Genomic DNA, 17,768 nt, shown 5'->3' with positions numbered 1-17,768 from the left:
TCCTCCTCCTGCAAGCCATAGGACCAGGGGTCTACTCGGGCAGCCCACCTAGTCCGCAAGGACACCTTCTGCAGGGTTTCAGAGGTCTGGGCTGAAAATACTCTGGAGCCCCTAAAGCAAGCCCTGAGTGTTGTGTTCGTGTGCACGCTTATAGAGTTCTGACAACAGCTGTTCCCCCGGGCTGTTTTGCACTGTTGAAATCTTGGCACTTAATACAAAATGTGAAGCTGTTTTCCCCTCCTAGGGCTCTGTTAGAATGCACACACTGATATCCGCCTTGAGTTTCAAGGGTTCTATGCATATTATATGTGCACAAGACAGGTAGATCCGAGAAAATTAACTGAAACGCGCACCCACCCACATACAGAGATGTGGGCACTCATTCAAGACCTCAGTCTCAGGCTACGGTGTCTAACATGTCTCCAGCGAGGCAGACAGACAGTTACCCTTCTCCGCCGTCCAAAGCTTAGTCGGGAGAGAAACTAAACGAGAGAAACGGAACATTTCCCATGGCCGCAGCACGGGCTTCACCGGGAGCTCTCAGAAGTAAGCCTCAGAGCTCCTGGGCTCTCTCTCCAGCGTGTTTGACTAAGCTCTTCAGAACCCAGGGGCCCGCAGCCCCTCGGAGTAGGCGCCTCAAAAGGCTGCTTGCTCTCTGCCGCAGGAGAAGGGGATGAACCCAAGCAGGCCTCCTGGCTTGAAATTTGGCGATTAAAATGCTAGGCTCGGGCCAGCCCCCCAAATTGGTTCCGGCGAATTTAGAGAGGCTCAAGGCAATTTATGCCAAGAAAAACCCACGTCGGAGCGAGGCAGGGAGTCGGCAGGCAGGGCCTCGCTCCACACGCGGGGACAGCCTTCGGTAGCCCCGTCTCCACCCGCCTCCCGCCCCGACACGACACACTCACCCGGGTGGGGCTCCAGGCCGTGGGTCGCCGGGTCGTCCGTGTCTCCGAGTGGGCCTGCGGGACTCAGCGCCTCCATGGACAGGTCCAGCCCCTTCTCCTCCCAGTCTCTCAGTTTCCGCTTTTTATTTGAGCCGATCAAGGCTTCGACGGAGAAGGCATGTGCTCGGGAGCTCAGGGCGACTGCAGATCTTCTCCTCTCACTCATCTTAGCCGCCCGCACCCGGCTCTCCTCCCGCCCGCGCTACTGAGCTGGCAGCCCCGCGGCCGCACGCTCGGAGCGCCCGCCGGGCCCGGCCCTCGAGAGGCGGCGGCGCCGCGGCCGAAGCTGGGGCGGCGGCTCCGCGGCTGATGCGCGCCCTCCCTCCGTGTCCTCCCCCGCCCTCGACCGCCGGCTCGGGCCGGTGCCCCCAGCTGCCCCAGCCTCTAGGAACGAGCGCCCGGAACGCCGCCTGCTCGCCGCATGAGCGCCGAGTCCAGCTCCAACCCACCCGGGCAGGCGCTCACGAGCTGTGTGGACTGGGCTTCATCTTTTCTTTCTTTCTTTCTTTTTTCTTTTTCTTTCTTTCTTTCTTTTTTTTTTTTTTTTAAATTCACCCCCTCTCTCTCCTCCCTCTTCCTTTTTCTCCTCCCTCTCGCCCTTCCCCTCTCGGTTTTCCCGTCCTTTCCCTGATCCAAACTTCTGGGAAACTTTTTCCCCCCCTGAATTCCTCCCTTCCCGAGGAACAGGGGGTAGGCAGTGAGCTCCTGTCCGAGGGGCGAGGGAGAGGGGAGGGGGGAGAAAAAGACAGAGGGGAGGGAAAGCCAGCCCCCAACCAATGGCAGGAAGGGAACAAGAGAAACCCCGAGAGCTCCGGCCAATGAGGAGAAGGGAGAGACTGAGGCTTGGGCCAAGGCAGTAAACTGGCCATCCCCAGATGCTTCTTGGCCAACTTTAACCCCTGGCTTCCCGGTGCCAGACCGGTTTCCCTTGGGGGAGGAGGACAGTCAGGACAGATGAAAGTCAAGGTCTGATCTTCACCCTTATAAACTCTACAAATCCAAACTACAAATCCGTGCTTTTTTCCTTCCAAACCCTCTGTGCCTGATCGAGCTGCTCTTCGTAGTCAATTCAAATTCAAATCTGGGGAAGTTGGTGCTGTGACAAAATGCCCCCCCCCCCAAGGCAGAAGAGGTTTCTGATCAGGTCATACGTGTCCCCCAGGGGTTTCGAGATCTCCCATAATTCCTCCACACAGGTTCTGTTCCAGATCAATGGTTTTCTAAGCGGGTCTGGTTAAGGCAAAATGAAACAAACTAAAATTTCCGGATGTCATCCAAAGTTTTATAACTGAACATTTCAAGAGTTCATCCTCCTTCTTGCTGTACCTGATGAAGAGAGGAAACAGGTTCTCTGAGAGCCGAGAGGCCACCGTGGGACGCTTAGCTTACCGCGGATTCTGCAGGCTTACCCTGCCGACTGGGCCCCCGCGCCACACAAATAGTAACTTTCCTTGTTCTGCAAACTCTGAGTTGAGTGTTGGTGAGCGTTGCCTATTCCGGGCCCTTAGTCCAAAGAACCCACAGCGGGTGTGGAGGAAGGCAGCTAAGAATTCTGATGGTGGACAACTGAGAAGGAGCTTTTTCAGATTTCCTTCAAATCCCCTTGCCACCAGAACTTGGCTCTCATCTCTTACTAATTATCTCCCTTTGCTCCCACCCTCCTCACTTTTAAATCTTTCAGGACAGTCCATTCAGCACAGATAGCGGAGGAACTTAAGATCCAACACTCCCTGCAATTCTTACTGTCCACCAGTCCACCAGGTTATTTTACCCTTATTACAAATGGCATAAGGCCTCGGAGCACAGACTTAGACGGAGAAAGGGGTCCTGCCAACCACCAAAAAAAGAAGAAAAAAGTCTCATATTTCGTGGGCAGAGGCCTAAAAGCCCCATTTCCCTATTCCAGCGTCCTGGTCAAAATAATTCTATCCTGGGACTATGAAGCTGGAGAAGGCTGGAAGAGTCTAGCCAGGCAGGGAGCACGGTCTGAATGATTAAGTTTAGATGAAGTGGTACAGAATATATGTGTAGTTCCAAAGAACTAGTTGCCCAGTCAAGAAGGGAAGAAAGGCTGCGGCACCTCGGTAAGGCCACGAGGCCTGTAAAGCCTGCCCCAAGGACCAAGGAAATTTAGTTTCTGCCATTATCATGGAGAGCCCTCTGCTGCTGGAAGCAACAGATGTGATGAATGTATGCGGGCCTTTTCAGAGGTGAGCTGATCGGTCATTGTTTGATCTTCCTCAAACTGTGCCCCAGCCTGGTTCGGGGCAAGCTGGTGGCACAGAAAATGCCAAAGGTGCTTGATGAGTGTGTTTTCATCAGTCCTTCGAACCAGAGCCTTCCTGGAGTGTTCTCTGACTTGGAGGTCCTCAGGCAGCAAAGATAAGAGTTTAGTATGTCTGGAAAGCCAGGCAACTCTGTGGTTATCTCTGCAGATGCCGGGTATCTACGACTATCAAGGCGCCCTCACCAACCAGCATTTCTTGCAGGAACTGTGGCTGAAAGTGATGGATTTTGGGGGTCCTACAAAAAATATTGAAGACAAGGCCAATCCATTTCCCAGCAGCTCTGGACTTCTGGTCTCATAGGGATTCTCAGAACCCTGTGGCTAGGAGCCAGCCTATACCAGGCTGAGTGGTGAAGCTAGGGGTCTTTGGGCTCTTCTACACCATTGTCTCACATCTCTCTTTGAAAACCTCTTTCTTTCTATTCTCTGAAAGGCCTGCTTCGAACCGAGAAAGAGATATACCATATAGGACAGACACCCTCTGTGAGCTCTAAGCGGTCCTGTCTTTCCCCACCCCCTACATTGGGCCAAAAAAAGAAGCTTTAGAATGATGAGCTGGTTCGGTCATTAGGCCAGATGACCTGGGTTTGATCCCAGGGACCCAGAGGATGAAAAGAGAGAACCAACTTCTGCAAAGCTCTCCTCTGGCCTCCACATGACCATGTCATGTGCAAGTATGCACGTGTGTGTGTGTGTGTGTATGTGTGTACACACACAGAGCAAGAACTCACTAAGTGTAATTAAAAACTTTTAAAGAGCCCTTTTAATCATTCAGCAACCCATACACAGGTCCAACTGTTTGAGCCCACCCATGTGGCTGGCCACAGACAAAATGCCCTAGAGAAAAAGAAGCAGCAGCGGTGCCTTAAAGGTAAGATTCTACCTCCCCACCTCTGCTGCTTATGTTCAGCTGAGCCCTCTACAAGCCACTGTGTCTCTTCTTTAAGTTACACCCACCCTATCCCATATTCACTCTAGAGTCTCAAATGAAGCCGCAAAACCCAACCCCATGAAAGTGAAGACAAGCAGATTCAGAACCAATGAGAAAACTGAAGTTTCCCCCCAAAACAAGTGGGAGGGGCTATAACAACCTGTGTCCCCATAGGAGTTAATCTAGTGCACACCTTCCCCCCCCCCCAGAGCTATATACTCCTCAGTGTATAAATCTGTGTTGGTGGGGGAAGTGTGGGGCACTCTAAACAAGATGTTTTCCTACATTTTGCTTGGGCACACAGTCAAGGGGAATGGAGAGGGGGTTGTGGGGTTAAATAAAATGTGGACACGGGTGTGTGTGTGTGTGTGTGTGTGTGTGTGTGTGGTTTTCTTCTATTGATTACTCAGAGGGATTTAAACACATTAGTTTGTTACCTTAGTTTCTTTCTCTTCTAACTTGTAGGAATAAGAGTGGGGTTCCCAGTTTGGGGCTGGTGCCTAGACATTCTCCCAGCCCCCCAGCTACAGGCTGCACCTTGTGACCCTGAGGTACAGGTCTATTTCAGGCATCTCTGAACGCCAGGAGGGACATGAGTGGAAATAAGGTCTAGGCCTAGCCCCAACAGGAGGACACCCAGGAAGAAGAGGACAAAGACTACCCTCCTCAGACTGGCCCTGTCCAGTCAGCAACCGTTCAAAGGTAAAAGCAGAGCTCTACAGCATAGGGACAGGCATTCCCAGAAATCAAGCCTCCCACCCCCCCACCCCACCCCAGCACATTTCTCCTCCTCTGCTCACAGCACACTAAATACCTATTGCCTCAGTGCTGAGGCGACCCCAGCAGCCGGCTTTGATTTTGGGGAATTTTGAGTAAGTAATTGAAAACAAAGTTAAAAATAACTGGCCAGCAGGACAAGTTAGGCTGCCCCTAAACACGTGGGAAGGACACTCTGTGCGGGCAAGGGGATTGTAATGAACTTGGCCATCAAGGGAGATGTAAAATATTATGAGGCGACTATGGGGTGGGAAAAAATCATGGTGACTCCAAGGTGAGGTGCGTGCCAGGTGATCAGGCCTCCTTTGACCCCAAACTGTGTGACTCTAGGCAAGTCGATTAACAGGCTCGGACCTCAGTTTCCCTTCTCCGGAGTGCAGAGGTCTAAGCGGTTTGCAGCTAAGAATAAGCAAGCGGGGGAGGGAGGCGTGCAGAAGGCTGGTAGACCCATGGTCTTATTCTGGCTGCTACCAAATCTTTTGGGAAACTGGAGCCAGGGTTTACCTCTTATCACTTCTGCTTTCACACTGGCATCCCAGAGCAACAAAAGAGCGCGGAATGGGACAGAATAAGCAAGCGGCCTGGAGCCCTAGGCTTCAGCGGGAGGGAGGCGAGTAAATTTTGAGAAGCCCTGCTCAAAGCAGCTTGGGTTTTCTCCGGTAGCGCGCACCTCTAGTCGCCGAACTGGCTTTGGTCCCCGACAGCTGAGACACTGCCTTGAGTCCTTGGCTACCCAGCGCTCCGTCTCCGTCCCCCGCCCCAACAAGTCAGTGGGGGCAAAAGGTCTTTAATGATGTTTTTTTGTTTTCGCCAAATAAAAATCGTCTATTTTTATTTTAACCTAGCAGCGTGCCCACCTCTCGGTCCTTCCAGATGTTTGCAATAAAATCGCAGGTTTTGCCTTTGGGACTTGAAATAAAATTTAACGGCCTTCACCCCGTAATTATTCTCTTAGCTCGCCCTTCATAAATTTATCTGCTTTCTATCGGCGTTGGGGCAAGAGGCGAGCGAAAGGGGGGGGAGCCCTGATTTTATATTTGCGACTATAAAAAAGCGCCACCCGGTTTCCTCGCCTTCGGCCGCCGCCGCAGTGTGGCAGGGCGGGCTGGGCAGGCGGGCCGCAACATTGCACTATTGTTTCCTGACGCGGGGCTGCTCGGGAGCTCGGCCCCTCCACAAAGGGGGCCTTGTGTGGCCCTGCCCGCTGCGGGCCGCGCCCAAGAGGCGAGGAAATCCTGTTCCCTCCGGCTCAGCTCCTCTCTCCCTCAACGGTTGGAGCTACCCAGCAGCGGGACCTTGCGCCTTCCCTGGACTCCCCTTCGCAGGAAGCGGAACTTCCATCCCGAGCAAAGCCCCGGAGCGAAAGGGAGGAGCCTGCCTGAGGATCACCCGGCAGGCTAGGGTAGCTTGCCTGCTGGTTCTCACAGCCAAAGTCAAGGAAGAGGGGAGCACTGAGGCCCCAGATTTGGGACAGTGTGCACCCAAAATCAAATACAGCTACTGTGTGCTTGTGTGTGACTATCTCCCTACAGAAATGCACGTAGACCATGCACATCCCTGTAACCGCCTGTGCCCCCTTCAGCTTTAAACGCCGAGGCTCTTTGCTGCGGTACACAGCACCACAGGCCGGCCTGCTGGGAAACACCCTGACCTCCTTCTCCTCGGCCCGGAATCTACAGAGGCCATTCTGTCTTTGACATTACTTTACCCAAACCTCAGCCACAGCTCTGCCTGATCTAAAGCTTAATCTATGTTGTCATCTCTTAACCTGATTCTCCTTCACCTATCTGGAACACCTTCATGTTCAAATGGCCGGAGCCAGGTGACAAAAGGAAGGAATGAAACAGGCTCTCTGCCTCCAGGGCTCACTCCTTGTGGGAGTCATCCATTGCCTAGAGCCAAAGACTCTAGCCTTTGGCTAAGCCCCAAGAGCCCTGCCATGGACTGGGGCGGATCAGCCCGAGAAACGGAGAAACTGTAGGACCGACCTTTTGAAAGCAGCAAAGCTTTGCTTGCTTTCTTCAGTCACTTGGGATGGGGTTCTGGCTTGAGCCAGCAGGCCTGGGGCAAGAAAAGCCAAATCCATGACCTACACACATCTAAGGCAGAAAGCTCTTTAGGGGTTCTTTCTGGTCCCAGGGCTCTCAGCTCTTCTAGATTCACTTCCTAAATGTAACTTCATCGTCTCCTCCTTGTTGGTGGTTTTGTAGGTGCTTAAACCCTTTAGGTTATTTATTTGTTCCTTTGTGTCTTTGTTCCTTTATTTGAAGAGGGTGAGCCACCTAAAAGCTTATTGGATTAAAAAAAAAAAAAAGTGGCAGGCTCTGCACTCCATAGCAAAACTGAGACCTAAAGATAGTGCCCCAGGTTTCTTGAGTAAGAGTGAGATTGTCAGAGATGAAGCAGGCCACGGGCACCACTCATGCATGCATCTAGTATTAAAACCTACTGGAGGTCAAAGATCAGCAGCTGAGTGTGGACACTCACACTCCCAGGCATTAACATGTTGGTGTATTGGTGAATTTTCCCCCTGCCAAAAGTGGTTAGGTTTCATGTGTCATCAATAAAACAGCCACCTAGAAGCAAAATGTCCTCATTGGCACTGTGGGGATCTAGCCCATCACCCTCAAGGGCTGGCTGGTGGATTTCTTTCTTTCTTTCTTTCTTTCTTTCTTTCTTTCTTTCTTTCTTTCTTCTTCTACATGATTTTTCTGTGTAAAAGCTCTGGCTGTTCTGGGACTTGCTCTATAGATGAGGCTGGCCTCAAATTCACATCGACCAACCCGCCTCTGCCTCCCAAGTGCTGGGATTACAGGCATGAACCACAGCCACCGGCTGGCTGCTGGATTCTTAAGGTCCACCACTCTTGAAAACTTCGTCTTCCCCTGCCAGCAGAGAATGGGCTATCATTCAAGAGTGGGCAAGAAATCTCCGTAGTGGACAGCTTTGCAGCTGCTGAAAAAGGGCGAGGTGATTAGATCACCTTGCCTGTCAAGGTCAGTGAAGTCTAGCACTTCTGGACTTCCACTTACATTGCTTTTGTGATCCGGTGAAGTTGCAGGAGCTAGTTATGGCATGAAATAAATCATGGGAGCTCTGATCTTGTCTCAAATTCACGGGCTACTTTGTGACCTCAAAACCAAATCAAAGAAGGGTGGAGTGATGAGCATAACATCCCTTGTAATGCAGACAGTGTCTAGATTACTAGTGCCAGAAACCTAGCTGTCCACTCAGGAAAAATGAGTCTCCAAAATGGCTGAGATTTGCTTTTATAACCTGGCCAGCCTTTCAGAGCATATGGGTACCTGTAGAGAGGCACCATTGCCACTGTGAGCCCGATGCTGGGGAAAGGATGCACTAAGCCCATCCCTTCACAGAGCCCACCCCATGAGGCTCTGCTTTCTGGCCCACAGCCAAATACCCAAGGCATCCAGGAAAGAGGAAGGTTGTCTATCCCCAACCAGGTACTTTCCACTCAGTTCACACTGTTGCCAAGAACTTCATATGGACAACCAACTGATCCAGACAGGTGAAGACCTTCTCCAAATGGAACATCTATTCATGTCCCTAAGTCTCAATGGTGCCTGCCATAACAAGAGGTAAGAGCGATTGATGACAGTAAGTAAGGGTTGGTGGCACTGGTGTGGGCCAGAGCCATATTGCTGATCTGTCATCAATGCTTCCAGCTTCTTCACTATTGGAAAGTTCTGACCCAACCCAGAAAACAAGAAAAGGCAATGTTACGCATAGATCACAGCTTCCAGGAAAGGCACAGGAAAAAGGACAAGAAGTGTGTATTTCTACAGCCTTCCTTGCTCACTGCCCACTCTCATCTCTGTCTCTTCCTTCTGGCCCGCACCACTTGTAAAGAACAGAGGCTTACTGCACCTTTTGCATCCTATGCTAAGTACTTAACATGGACCGACTCACTCCACCCACTTTGACTTCTATGAGCCAAGAACTGGTATTACCAGCCACTTTTTACACATAGGGAGAATGTGAGGTAAAAAGAAGTTATGCAACTTGGCAAGAATCTCACAGCTTTTAGTGCAGGTAGTTTCACCCCAGCGCCAGAATTCTTAACCCCATATACCCCTAGCCTTTCTTCCTGCATGTGCGCTTAAGCAGCTTGCATACCTAGGGTCTTCCTAAGCTGTAAGAGACCCACGAAAAGTTGCTGGAGATTGGGAGGCACCAACGGAACTGTCTCACATGGGATGAAGAATGCCTGCGCAGTTATAAATACACATTGGAGCCCTTCCCAGTTTTGTGAGGCATCTATTTTAACATGGGGCAGAGAGGCAAGGGCTCACTTCACATCTTTTCCCAGTGGGAGATGCAGCCAGGTGCTGGGCTGAGTGGGTATCCTTGTGCAAGTGCCAGTGGTTGCCTGCAGGAAGGTAACCGAAAGCAGTCCTCTCAGGCTGGGCTCAGTCAAGTAAGATCATGCTGAAAAGCTTGCTTTTGGCTTCTAGTGCTCCAGGCAAGTCAGTCACTAGGGCCTGGGCTTGAGCAAATTTTCATTTCCAAAGCAGTAACCCTTTAATGACCCAATGAGCCATCTATACCCTGCTTCCCACCCATCCAGCCCCACTAATTAGCAGCATTTGGTGATCCCACATACACTTCCAGCTGGAAAGGGTAATTAGAAATAAAAAGTAACTCCTCCAAAGATCTACCTCAACTTGAAGAATATGGCTGTTCAAGAAGCATGTAGGGCTGTGCCCAATGCCCAGCACACAGGCTAACTTCCAGAGGGAGCTACTCCTTGAAGACAGGTGTGCTCATCTAGCTTGGGGGAAGGGGATATGTTTGAAACTCCATGGTCGCCAGAGGAGTGCTTCTGACCTTGGAGCAGCCTTCAGAACTACCAGAGTTCCCCTCTTGTTCCCTGACCATAGCACACACACATAGGTTTGAATGGAAATACCATGGTGTATTTTGTCTTGTCTACAACCTAGATCCACTTAAAATTAAAACAAAGAATAAGTCTTCTGGCTTTTGTGAGTATCAATCATTTATATTTGAGTATCCAAGGCCTCAGAAATCAGATTTAGTATGAGAATGGAGACTCAGAAAAATCCTGTGCTGTTGGGCCCAAGAGTAAGGGGGAAACCTTGATTTGTGTGTATGTGTGTGATAGAGAGAGAAAGAGAGAGACAGACAGACAGAGAGAGAGAGAGAGAGAGAGAGAGAGAGAGATTTAACAAGGAATAGGAGAAAAGCAGAGGTCTGGTTGCCCAGGGGGCTCTGGAAAGGCAGACCAGCACAGGTAACCCTTTTGGGCAGGAGCATCCTCAAGGATGCACCAGGCTCTCCCTGGTCTCTGGTTGAGATACTTTCCTAGTTGATCATTTGGCCATGTTACAGCATCCCAGTGATTCTGGCCACCATCCCTTCCACAGCCTGGTTCTCCCTCCACCTCTAGCCTCCAGCAAGGGTGGGGGAACTGCCAGTGAAAAGAGTGAAACAAGCTAGTCCCTGGGCTCTTTCACAACCAGCTTCTGCCTGTGGGTTCAGAAGAGAGAGGAAAGATGGCAGCATACAAGAAGAGTGCCCCACATGCTCCTTCTCCCATTTTAAGGCAGAATGTTGGCAACCTCACTTGTTGGGATGTATGTATGTATGTATGTATGTATGTATGTATGTATGTATGTATATTCTCCCAAACCCTGTTTCATGGGAAGCCCCGTCTTGTTCAAAGTGACTAAAACATCACCTTTTTGATGAGACAAAGCAATGCTGTCTCAGGGGTAAGCTTGGTGCTGACCCTTGACCCGGTGGTACCTTTATTTCTCCTGAAGGAAGGTCTCCTCTACAGATGTGTTGTTTCACCCACCCATGTCTGCACCTGCTCCCTTACTGCCTGGAATGTCTGTTTGCCTCTTTTCATCAAATTTACCTGCACTTTAATGTATCATTCTATTGAGGTAAGCTCAGCTCCCACCTATCTCCTGGGACAAAAAGGAAGTGTGTCCTGGGAAGGCCTCCCCGGGGCCCCAGAAGACACCGAAACCATCAACTTTGCTTTGCTGGCTTTCCATGCTACCCCCTATGGGTTCTGTCCAGGTATAGCACGTGAGTAAGCAGGGTCATTAGTAGCCTCCTCAAAGACAACCTGTGGGCGGTGAGGACTGAGGGAGGCTTAAGAAAAATGAAAGCTAGGGAACGTTAAAGGGACAGAAGAACTTAATAGGTGAAAAAGGTGGGGGGAGAAGAAAGGAAAAGTAACAAAATAAAAGAAGAATAAATGAATTTAGGGCTACAACCCCAGCCCAGCATACACATTTTCAAACTTCACCCCCTTTTTCCCAAGAAGCTGGGCACAATAAAAAAAAAAAAATTAGGGTGAATCTGTCCAGATAGAGTAGGAGTCCTGAAAGAGTCTTCGTGAAAAGCACAAAGTGAAATGTCGATGTCGGAAAGTCAGTTATAGCAAAGCAGAGTGCCCCAAGCCCGAGGCGTTCTGTACCTGTGAGCTAGCGGAGAGTGGACCTCCCGTTCTCCTTCCACAAGCACTGAAGTGCTGCATCCGTGAAAGGGACAGCTGCGATGGGGAAGGGAGGAGAGAAAGACGGAGGGGCCGAGAGTTCCCCGAGAAATGGGGGCCAGAAAGCCGACCCTGGCTGCGCGTGTTTTCGCTATTTTGGCCTAGTAGAAAAAGAAGAGCCCTTGAGCTGCGCTTGGGTGGCGAGACCCGTGAGAGGGAAGCCAGCGATGTTTGTTATTTTATACTTCCGCCCCTCCCGATCTTTAATCCATTTTTGCGGTTATTAAGCAAAGTGTGGAGATAGGTCTTCCGTTGCTCTGATTTTCAGCAAGCTCTTAGAAGCCATAGACTTCGGGGGGAGCCGGCTGATGGCCGCCCTCCAGAACCCGTGTCCTAGCCCTCCCTTCCAAGAAAAGAAGTGTTTTTATTTCTGAGTGTCTCCTCAGCCGTCTTCCAGTTCACCCCGGGAGCTGCAGTCTTAGCTTTATTAGCCTTTCCTCACGTTCCCAACCCCACCCCTCCACACCGTCTCTCCCCGAATTTCATGGTCAAAGACAAATAAAGCCTAGTAGGGGTGAATCATACTAACGGAAGAGGAGGGGGAAAAACCCACTGGCAAACCCTAGTGTCCTGGACCCTCACTACCCAGCCTGGGCCTGAACGCTCTCCTCAGCCCTGCACTCGAGGAATTACATTATTTTGCCCCAGTCCGATCATTTTTTTTTAACAGAAAAAGAAAATTAAAGAAATAGAAATTGCTGCTTTGAGGGATCAAAGTGTCTGTTTCTGGTGCTTATGTGAGCTTGCAGGTGGGGCGGTCGCGGCTGCCCAACTTCAAAGTGTTCTGTACAGAGAGTTTGGGTCAGAGCGTTTGAATTCTCTTCCCTTCTAAGTCCGCGGGCTGCGCAGCAGAGAAGCGCTGGTTCTGGGCCCGTGAAGAAAAGACTCCCAAACTCTCTTCGCTTTCCCGTCTAGGCTCAGAGCCCCAGGTTCCTCCAGGTTCCCAGGAGGCTGAGGGCCCAGGGGGCGTGGTGAGGGAGAGGAAGAGGGCTGATCTCAGGCTGCCTAGTTAACAAAGTATTCCAATAAATAGTCGATAAATCCCCGAAGTCGCCCCGCCCGGGCCCATCTAGCTGTGGGGGGGGGGGGGGGGGTTCCCGAGACCCCGGCCAGCGGCTTCGCCCGAGAGACCGGGGAGAAACCGGTTAGGATTCCAGCTCTTCGGACCACCCGGGTCAGCTGCCCGCCGAGGTTAGCTGGACTCTCGCTGGCTGTTTGGTTTCCACGTGACCCACCCAGCTAGGCTGCTGACTTTGCGGGACTGAACGGCGAGCCCAGACTTCCAGAAGACCCGGGGGCACCCCCTCTGCGCCCCCATCGAATCCGCGGCCCTGCTCAGGGTGGCGAGGTCGCCCGCGCTGCGCCAGGAGCGCAGCCACTTCGCGCGACTATCAAGTTTGAGTTACCGAATAATCCGGCCGCAAGCCGAGCTGAGGACCCAGGGGGGAAGCTGGTCACCTCCGGGTTTTACCTGGGGAATCATCTAGGGACAGGGACAAACGGCCCAGTGGAGGGCTCTTTCCCGCGCGCGCTTTCGGCAGCTCTGCCTCCGAGCCGGGCGATCACCGGGACCGCTGTGTCCGCACCAAGCTCCTAGTAACGTTTGGGACCCGCCGGCAGGAGGGCAGCAGGGCTAGATCCTAGTTCTTCTAGAGCTCCGGGGTCCTTTCCGAGGAAGACCCAGGGAGCGAACTCAGCCCCAGTGCGCTGGATCTGAATTGCTCCCGGGTGGCCCGCTTCGGATGCTCCAAATTTCAGAAATCTGTTTGGTTTTGTTGGCTTCCCCCAACCTCCCCTACTAAAACAGGGTAGGTTAAAACAACCGAAAATGCTACTTATCGTTCGTGCTCAGAAACGCACAACACGGCTGCTCACTAGACATTTCCTCCTCCGACCAGAGAGACTTGTCATCCCTTTCGGAGAGGTTGGGGGCGGGGAGGGGGAGAGCACAAGATGTGATTCGTCTCGTTTCTCAATAAGGAAAACAAAGTTTCTACAACTTTGCTGGCCGGCCGGCCCTAAGTGTCTGAGCTGCAGAGTTAGGACTTTCATCCGGGGCACCTAAATGTCCTCGCTTCCCCATTCCAGCGGAGATCCTCCCTCCGCCGTCGCCCCCTCTCCGCCCGTCACTAGAGGTCACCGACCCCGGCAGCCCAGCCGCTGGGCGCTGCTGGCTCGTGAGCACCACCCTCACCGTGCCCGGCATCTCACCTCAGCCAGGCAGGTGCAGAGGTGCTAGGCCAGGCAGCCACGGGTCCTCCGGCCGGATGAGGGGCAGGAGTAGGCTGGGCGCCTGCCTCCGTCTGCTGCCCGGTGGCTGAGGGGGCAGGGGAGGGGGGGGCAGGGGCCGGAGAAACCGCCGTCAGCGGGCCCCGGCCCCGCCTCCTCAACACCAGGTCCAGGAAAGCTCGGGAACTTTCCATTGTCTTTGGAGCATCACTAAACAAATCGTCCCCTTCGCGAAGAGATGGCGGAGGCAAGCCCTTCGCTCAGTGCGCGGCTTGGGAGGGCTTGGGAGGGCTCCGACTGCAAGCCCTCTGCACACAGAAGGCAGCAGATGCGCAGTCTCCGCACCCGCTGACTCGAGTTCAGGAAAGTGGATCTGTGTGGTGAAGGACTCCGGGGAAGGGGGTGGATGTCTGGACTCTGGGGATACAAGGGGCCAAAGGTCGTGTTCTGCTGCCGGCGCCTGAGGCTAACTAACGGTCTGCCAGGGAAGGAAACCCCGGCCAGGCAACTGCTCCCAAGCCTCAGGTTTCCCAGCTAGGTTTCAATTGTCGTGATACTCGACCCCAAGCCCACCACTGCCGTCCGAGACCGCGTCCTGGACACACACCACACCACACACACACACACACACACACACACACACACACACACACCCGTCGCGTCCCGCTTTTCTTAGGACAGGACTTCCCACAGTTGAACCACCCTTAGCCCCCACCCACTCTTAGAGGTATGTCAGGACTCGCCAAATTGGAAACTGTATTCTTATCACCACCTCAGGTGAGACACCGGCCACCTTTGGCTGGAACCCGTGAGAGTACAAGATCGGATTCTCTGGGGCCACCGAGTCAGAGCTGACCTTACCCACAGGTCTCCTGATGACTGGGTGTACGGCACAGTACTCATTTATGAATTGGGACATGCAGGACAACCCATTGGCTCTTAGAACCTGCCAGCTGTGGGCCTGAGGGTCCTCCCGAGCCTGTATGACCTGTGTGTCTACCTGCCACCTGCATAGGGCACAGACACAGACCTACACAGCTCCTTCCCCGCCTGCTGGTTCTGCTCCGTGATTAACGACCCCAGATCGTGCAAGGAATTCCACTTCTCAAGCTCAGCATTTCCAATTTCTTAATTTGTCCCCAGGTAACCGTTAGCAATCGGGGCCCCGTAGATCACGTCGGGCGGGCCAGGTAGAGGGAGCAGCTGATTCAACACGGTTGGGTTGGGATTTGGTTTCGTTTTTTAAAAGGCTGCTCTGAAAAGTAGCCCCGGGAGTACATCGAGACGGCAGCAGGCCGCAGGGAGGGTCCTGCCCCTGCGCCCTAGCTTTTGGGTTGTTGCCACCCTCCTTCATTATAAACTGCAAAGCAGGAACAAGCCTTGATGTTCCTCTGGACCGTCGCCTCTGCTGTGGGTGGGGCAGGTGCGCGAGGAAGCCCGGAGGCAGAGCTTTTCTGCTGCAGGAGTCATTAGGAGGGCTTCTCAGGGTCAAGCCTGCTTCCAGGGAGGATTCTGGAATACACGGTCCTGGGGGCTATCAGGGTAGATGAGGTGGAAGGGAGGAGGTAAGCCGGTGCTGACCACAGCTTGTCATTCTGGTAAGAAGCTTGCGTTGGGAAGCCGAAGGCTGCATTACCCATCTAAGTCCTCTCAGCCCAACTGGGTCCTGAACCCCTTCTCATTTGTCAGAGAGTAATAGTCCTTTTTAAGTTCAAGGATCTCGGAGTCTGAAGCATTCTAGACTGATCCACTGGCTACAGCCTTTCCCTTGGCACTTCTGGATCTAAGTGGAGCTTTAAGATCACCTTTTCTGTGCCCTGGCACTCTGCTGATTAAGCAGGCAGATGAACTGGAGGCATAGCCTTTAAAGAAAGCTTCCTTCCTTCCTCCTCTGATTTCCCCAGTGCTAGGAAGGTGCGATACTGGGGAAAGGAGAAGAGAAAAGGAAGACAGTATCACTGTTTTTCTGCCTCTTTCTTGCTTCAGTAGATAGATTCTGCTCTAAGGAGCAGACCTTTTACTTGTTTCTTCCTTCCCGTTGCACCTTCCAGAAGTAGTCTAGGAGAAATGGGAAGACCTCATCTGTACCTCCCCACCCTGGGTGGTAGCGGGCCTGCCAGGGCACAGAGTCTCCTGTTCAGGAGGAGGGTCCACAGTGATTTCTTGAGAACTTTAACCATTGCAAAACCCTTGCCTGGTGGCTGGAATTAACTGACAAACAGAGCCAGCCCAGCTATCTGTGCAGCCTACACAGTGCACCCCCTACAGAGCTGTGTATGGGTATCACAAAGTAAGAGAGAGAGAGAGAGAGAGAGAGAGAGAGAGAGAGAGATCAACTTAATAGTCTTTGTTAGAAACATGAGTGAGATCTGGGAGGGACATGGGAATATGACCTAAGTAAGTCATTTGGTTTTTCTGACCAGTTGACAGGCTTTAGTGGGGGTCTAATGACTCCAAAATAGTTGTAGAGATCCAGCTTCCTTTCTGGGACATAGAAGAGTGAAGAGAAAAATAGTTTTAAAAGCAACAAACTCTCTCTGTTTTGTGTACATTAATCTCTGTCTCTCTCTTGCACACACACTGCCTCTCTCTCACACACACACATACCACAACCCAGAAGCTTACTTCATATAAAAATGTGTTTTAGCCAGAGTAGATATGCATTTAACTTCTTGTGTTCAGTAATTGTTAAATTCCTATCAATAGGAGGGAACTTTGCTACATTTTCCCCTATACATTTTAGTGTGTGCAGCAGAGTGAGTGAGCAAATTGTAAGCTTGCCTTTTGCGGCGGGGGGGGGGGGGGGGGGGGGGGGAGTAGGTTTAAGACTCCAAACTATCAAAATTATAGGGCTCAGTTTTGAGGATAGTTACACTTTGGATCATTGTGAAACACAGTAAGAAGATTGTTGACATCCTAGGAGTTCACACTTTTCCACCTGTGTTGTGAAAATAGAAAGGGAAAAGCCTTGTGTTCCAAAGCCAGGCCCCACATTTGCGGATGATGCTGAGAACCCATTTAAACAAATCCCTTTAAAGGGGTGCTTACATTCCTAAAGGCTGATCTTCCAGGAGTGTACCAAGGAGCTCTGGAGTAATAAACCCGCCCCCCCATACATACACAGAGAGAAGGAAAGCTTCACTTAGGGCTGTTTCCACGTTGACACACATCATCAGCATGCATGCATATAGGAACATGGCTGAATTAGTGCACACACAGCTCTGCCAATCCGCTCACAGAGTAGAATCGTACCTAAGAGGGGTTGAACAAGGTTCCCAAAGTCAGAAACTCCGCAAATACACATAAAATGTTACTTAGCTTTCAAAGGATTACTGGAAAAATAATTTTTTGTTATTTTGTGGGTTTTATGTACACAATTTGAAGTCCTTATGTGTCACAAAATGGCTTAAGTTATGTAGTTTGCTTTATCTACTTATTTTGTGCTGAACTTTTCTTAACAATTTTCAGGATTAAAACTACAGTTGCTACACTGTATTATCCATCTTTTAAACTTTCTCCTTCTAAATAAAGTTTTGTTTCACTTGACCAAACACTAGATTATTTCCCTTTGTCCCACTCAGGTCTTCCTCCCTACCTTGTCTCTATTTTATTTTATTATTTACTTAGTTTTGAGACAGGCTCTTACTACATAGCTCAGGATGGGCTTGAACTCTTCAACCCCTTGCCTCAGCCCAGAATGCTTGGGTATTTTGTTTGTGGCCGTTAATAAACAACTAAGTCTCACCTGCCTTACCAATTTTTGTATCATTAGGACCTATTCTATCACTGTATAATCAGGGCAGCAGGCAGCAACCTGGAGAAGCAAATGAACCAGTTGTCTTGTGGTTTCGTGGGAGGAAAACTAACCAACCAACCAAACAAACAAAAACTTTACCAAACAAGCATTCCTAGTAAGGAATGCTTGTTCAGACTGTCTAGCTGAGCTGGAGGGAAAGCTTTAGAGGCTTTAGTGTAAGCATCTGCTAGTTCTGGTCTATTCCTAAGCTATGCCGCCATTGAATTCTACTCTCCAGGCCAAGCGAAGAGGTG

The 17,768-nt window shown here is 51.3% G+C and overlaps 1 protein-coding gene across 1 annotated transcript in view; it reads right to left on the bottom strand.

Moving 5' to 3' along the window:
• Tbx15 (T-box transcription factor 15) overlaps positions 1-1,110 on the bottom strand; it is a 75,132-nt gene extending 74,022 nt beyond the window's left edge. The window contains exon 1 of the mRNA XM_055628068.1: positions 799-1,110. Within this exon, the coding sequence (XP_055484043.1) occupies positions 799-1,110 (312 nt within the window). The remainder of the gene's footprint in view (positions 1-798) is intronic.
• Between the last annotated feature and the right edge of the window lie 16,658 nt (positions 1,111-17,768).

Source organism: Psammomys obesus, unplaced genomic scaffold (assembly GCF_907164565.1).
Source record: "Psammomys obesus unplaced genomic scaffold, mPsaObe1.curated_primary_1811, whole genome shotgun sequence".
NCBI lineage: Eukaryota > Metazoa > Chordata > Mammalia > Rodentia > Muridae > Psammomys > Psammomys obesus.
This window is presented reverse-complemented; position numbering and strand designations above follow the sequence as displayed.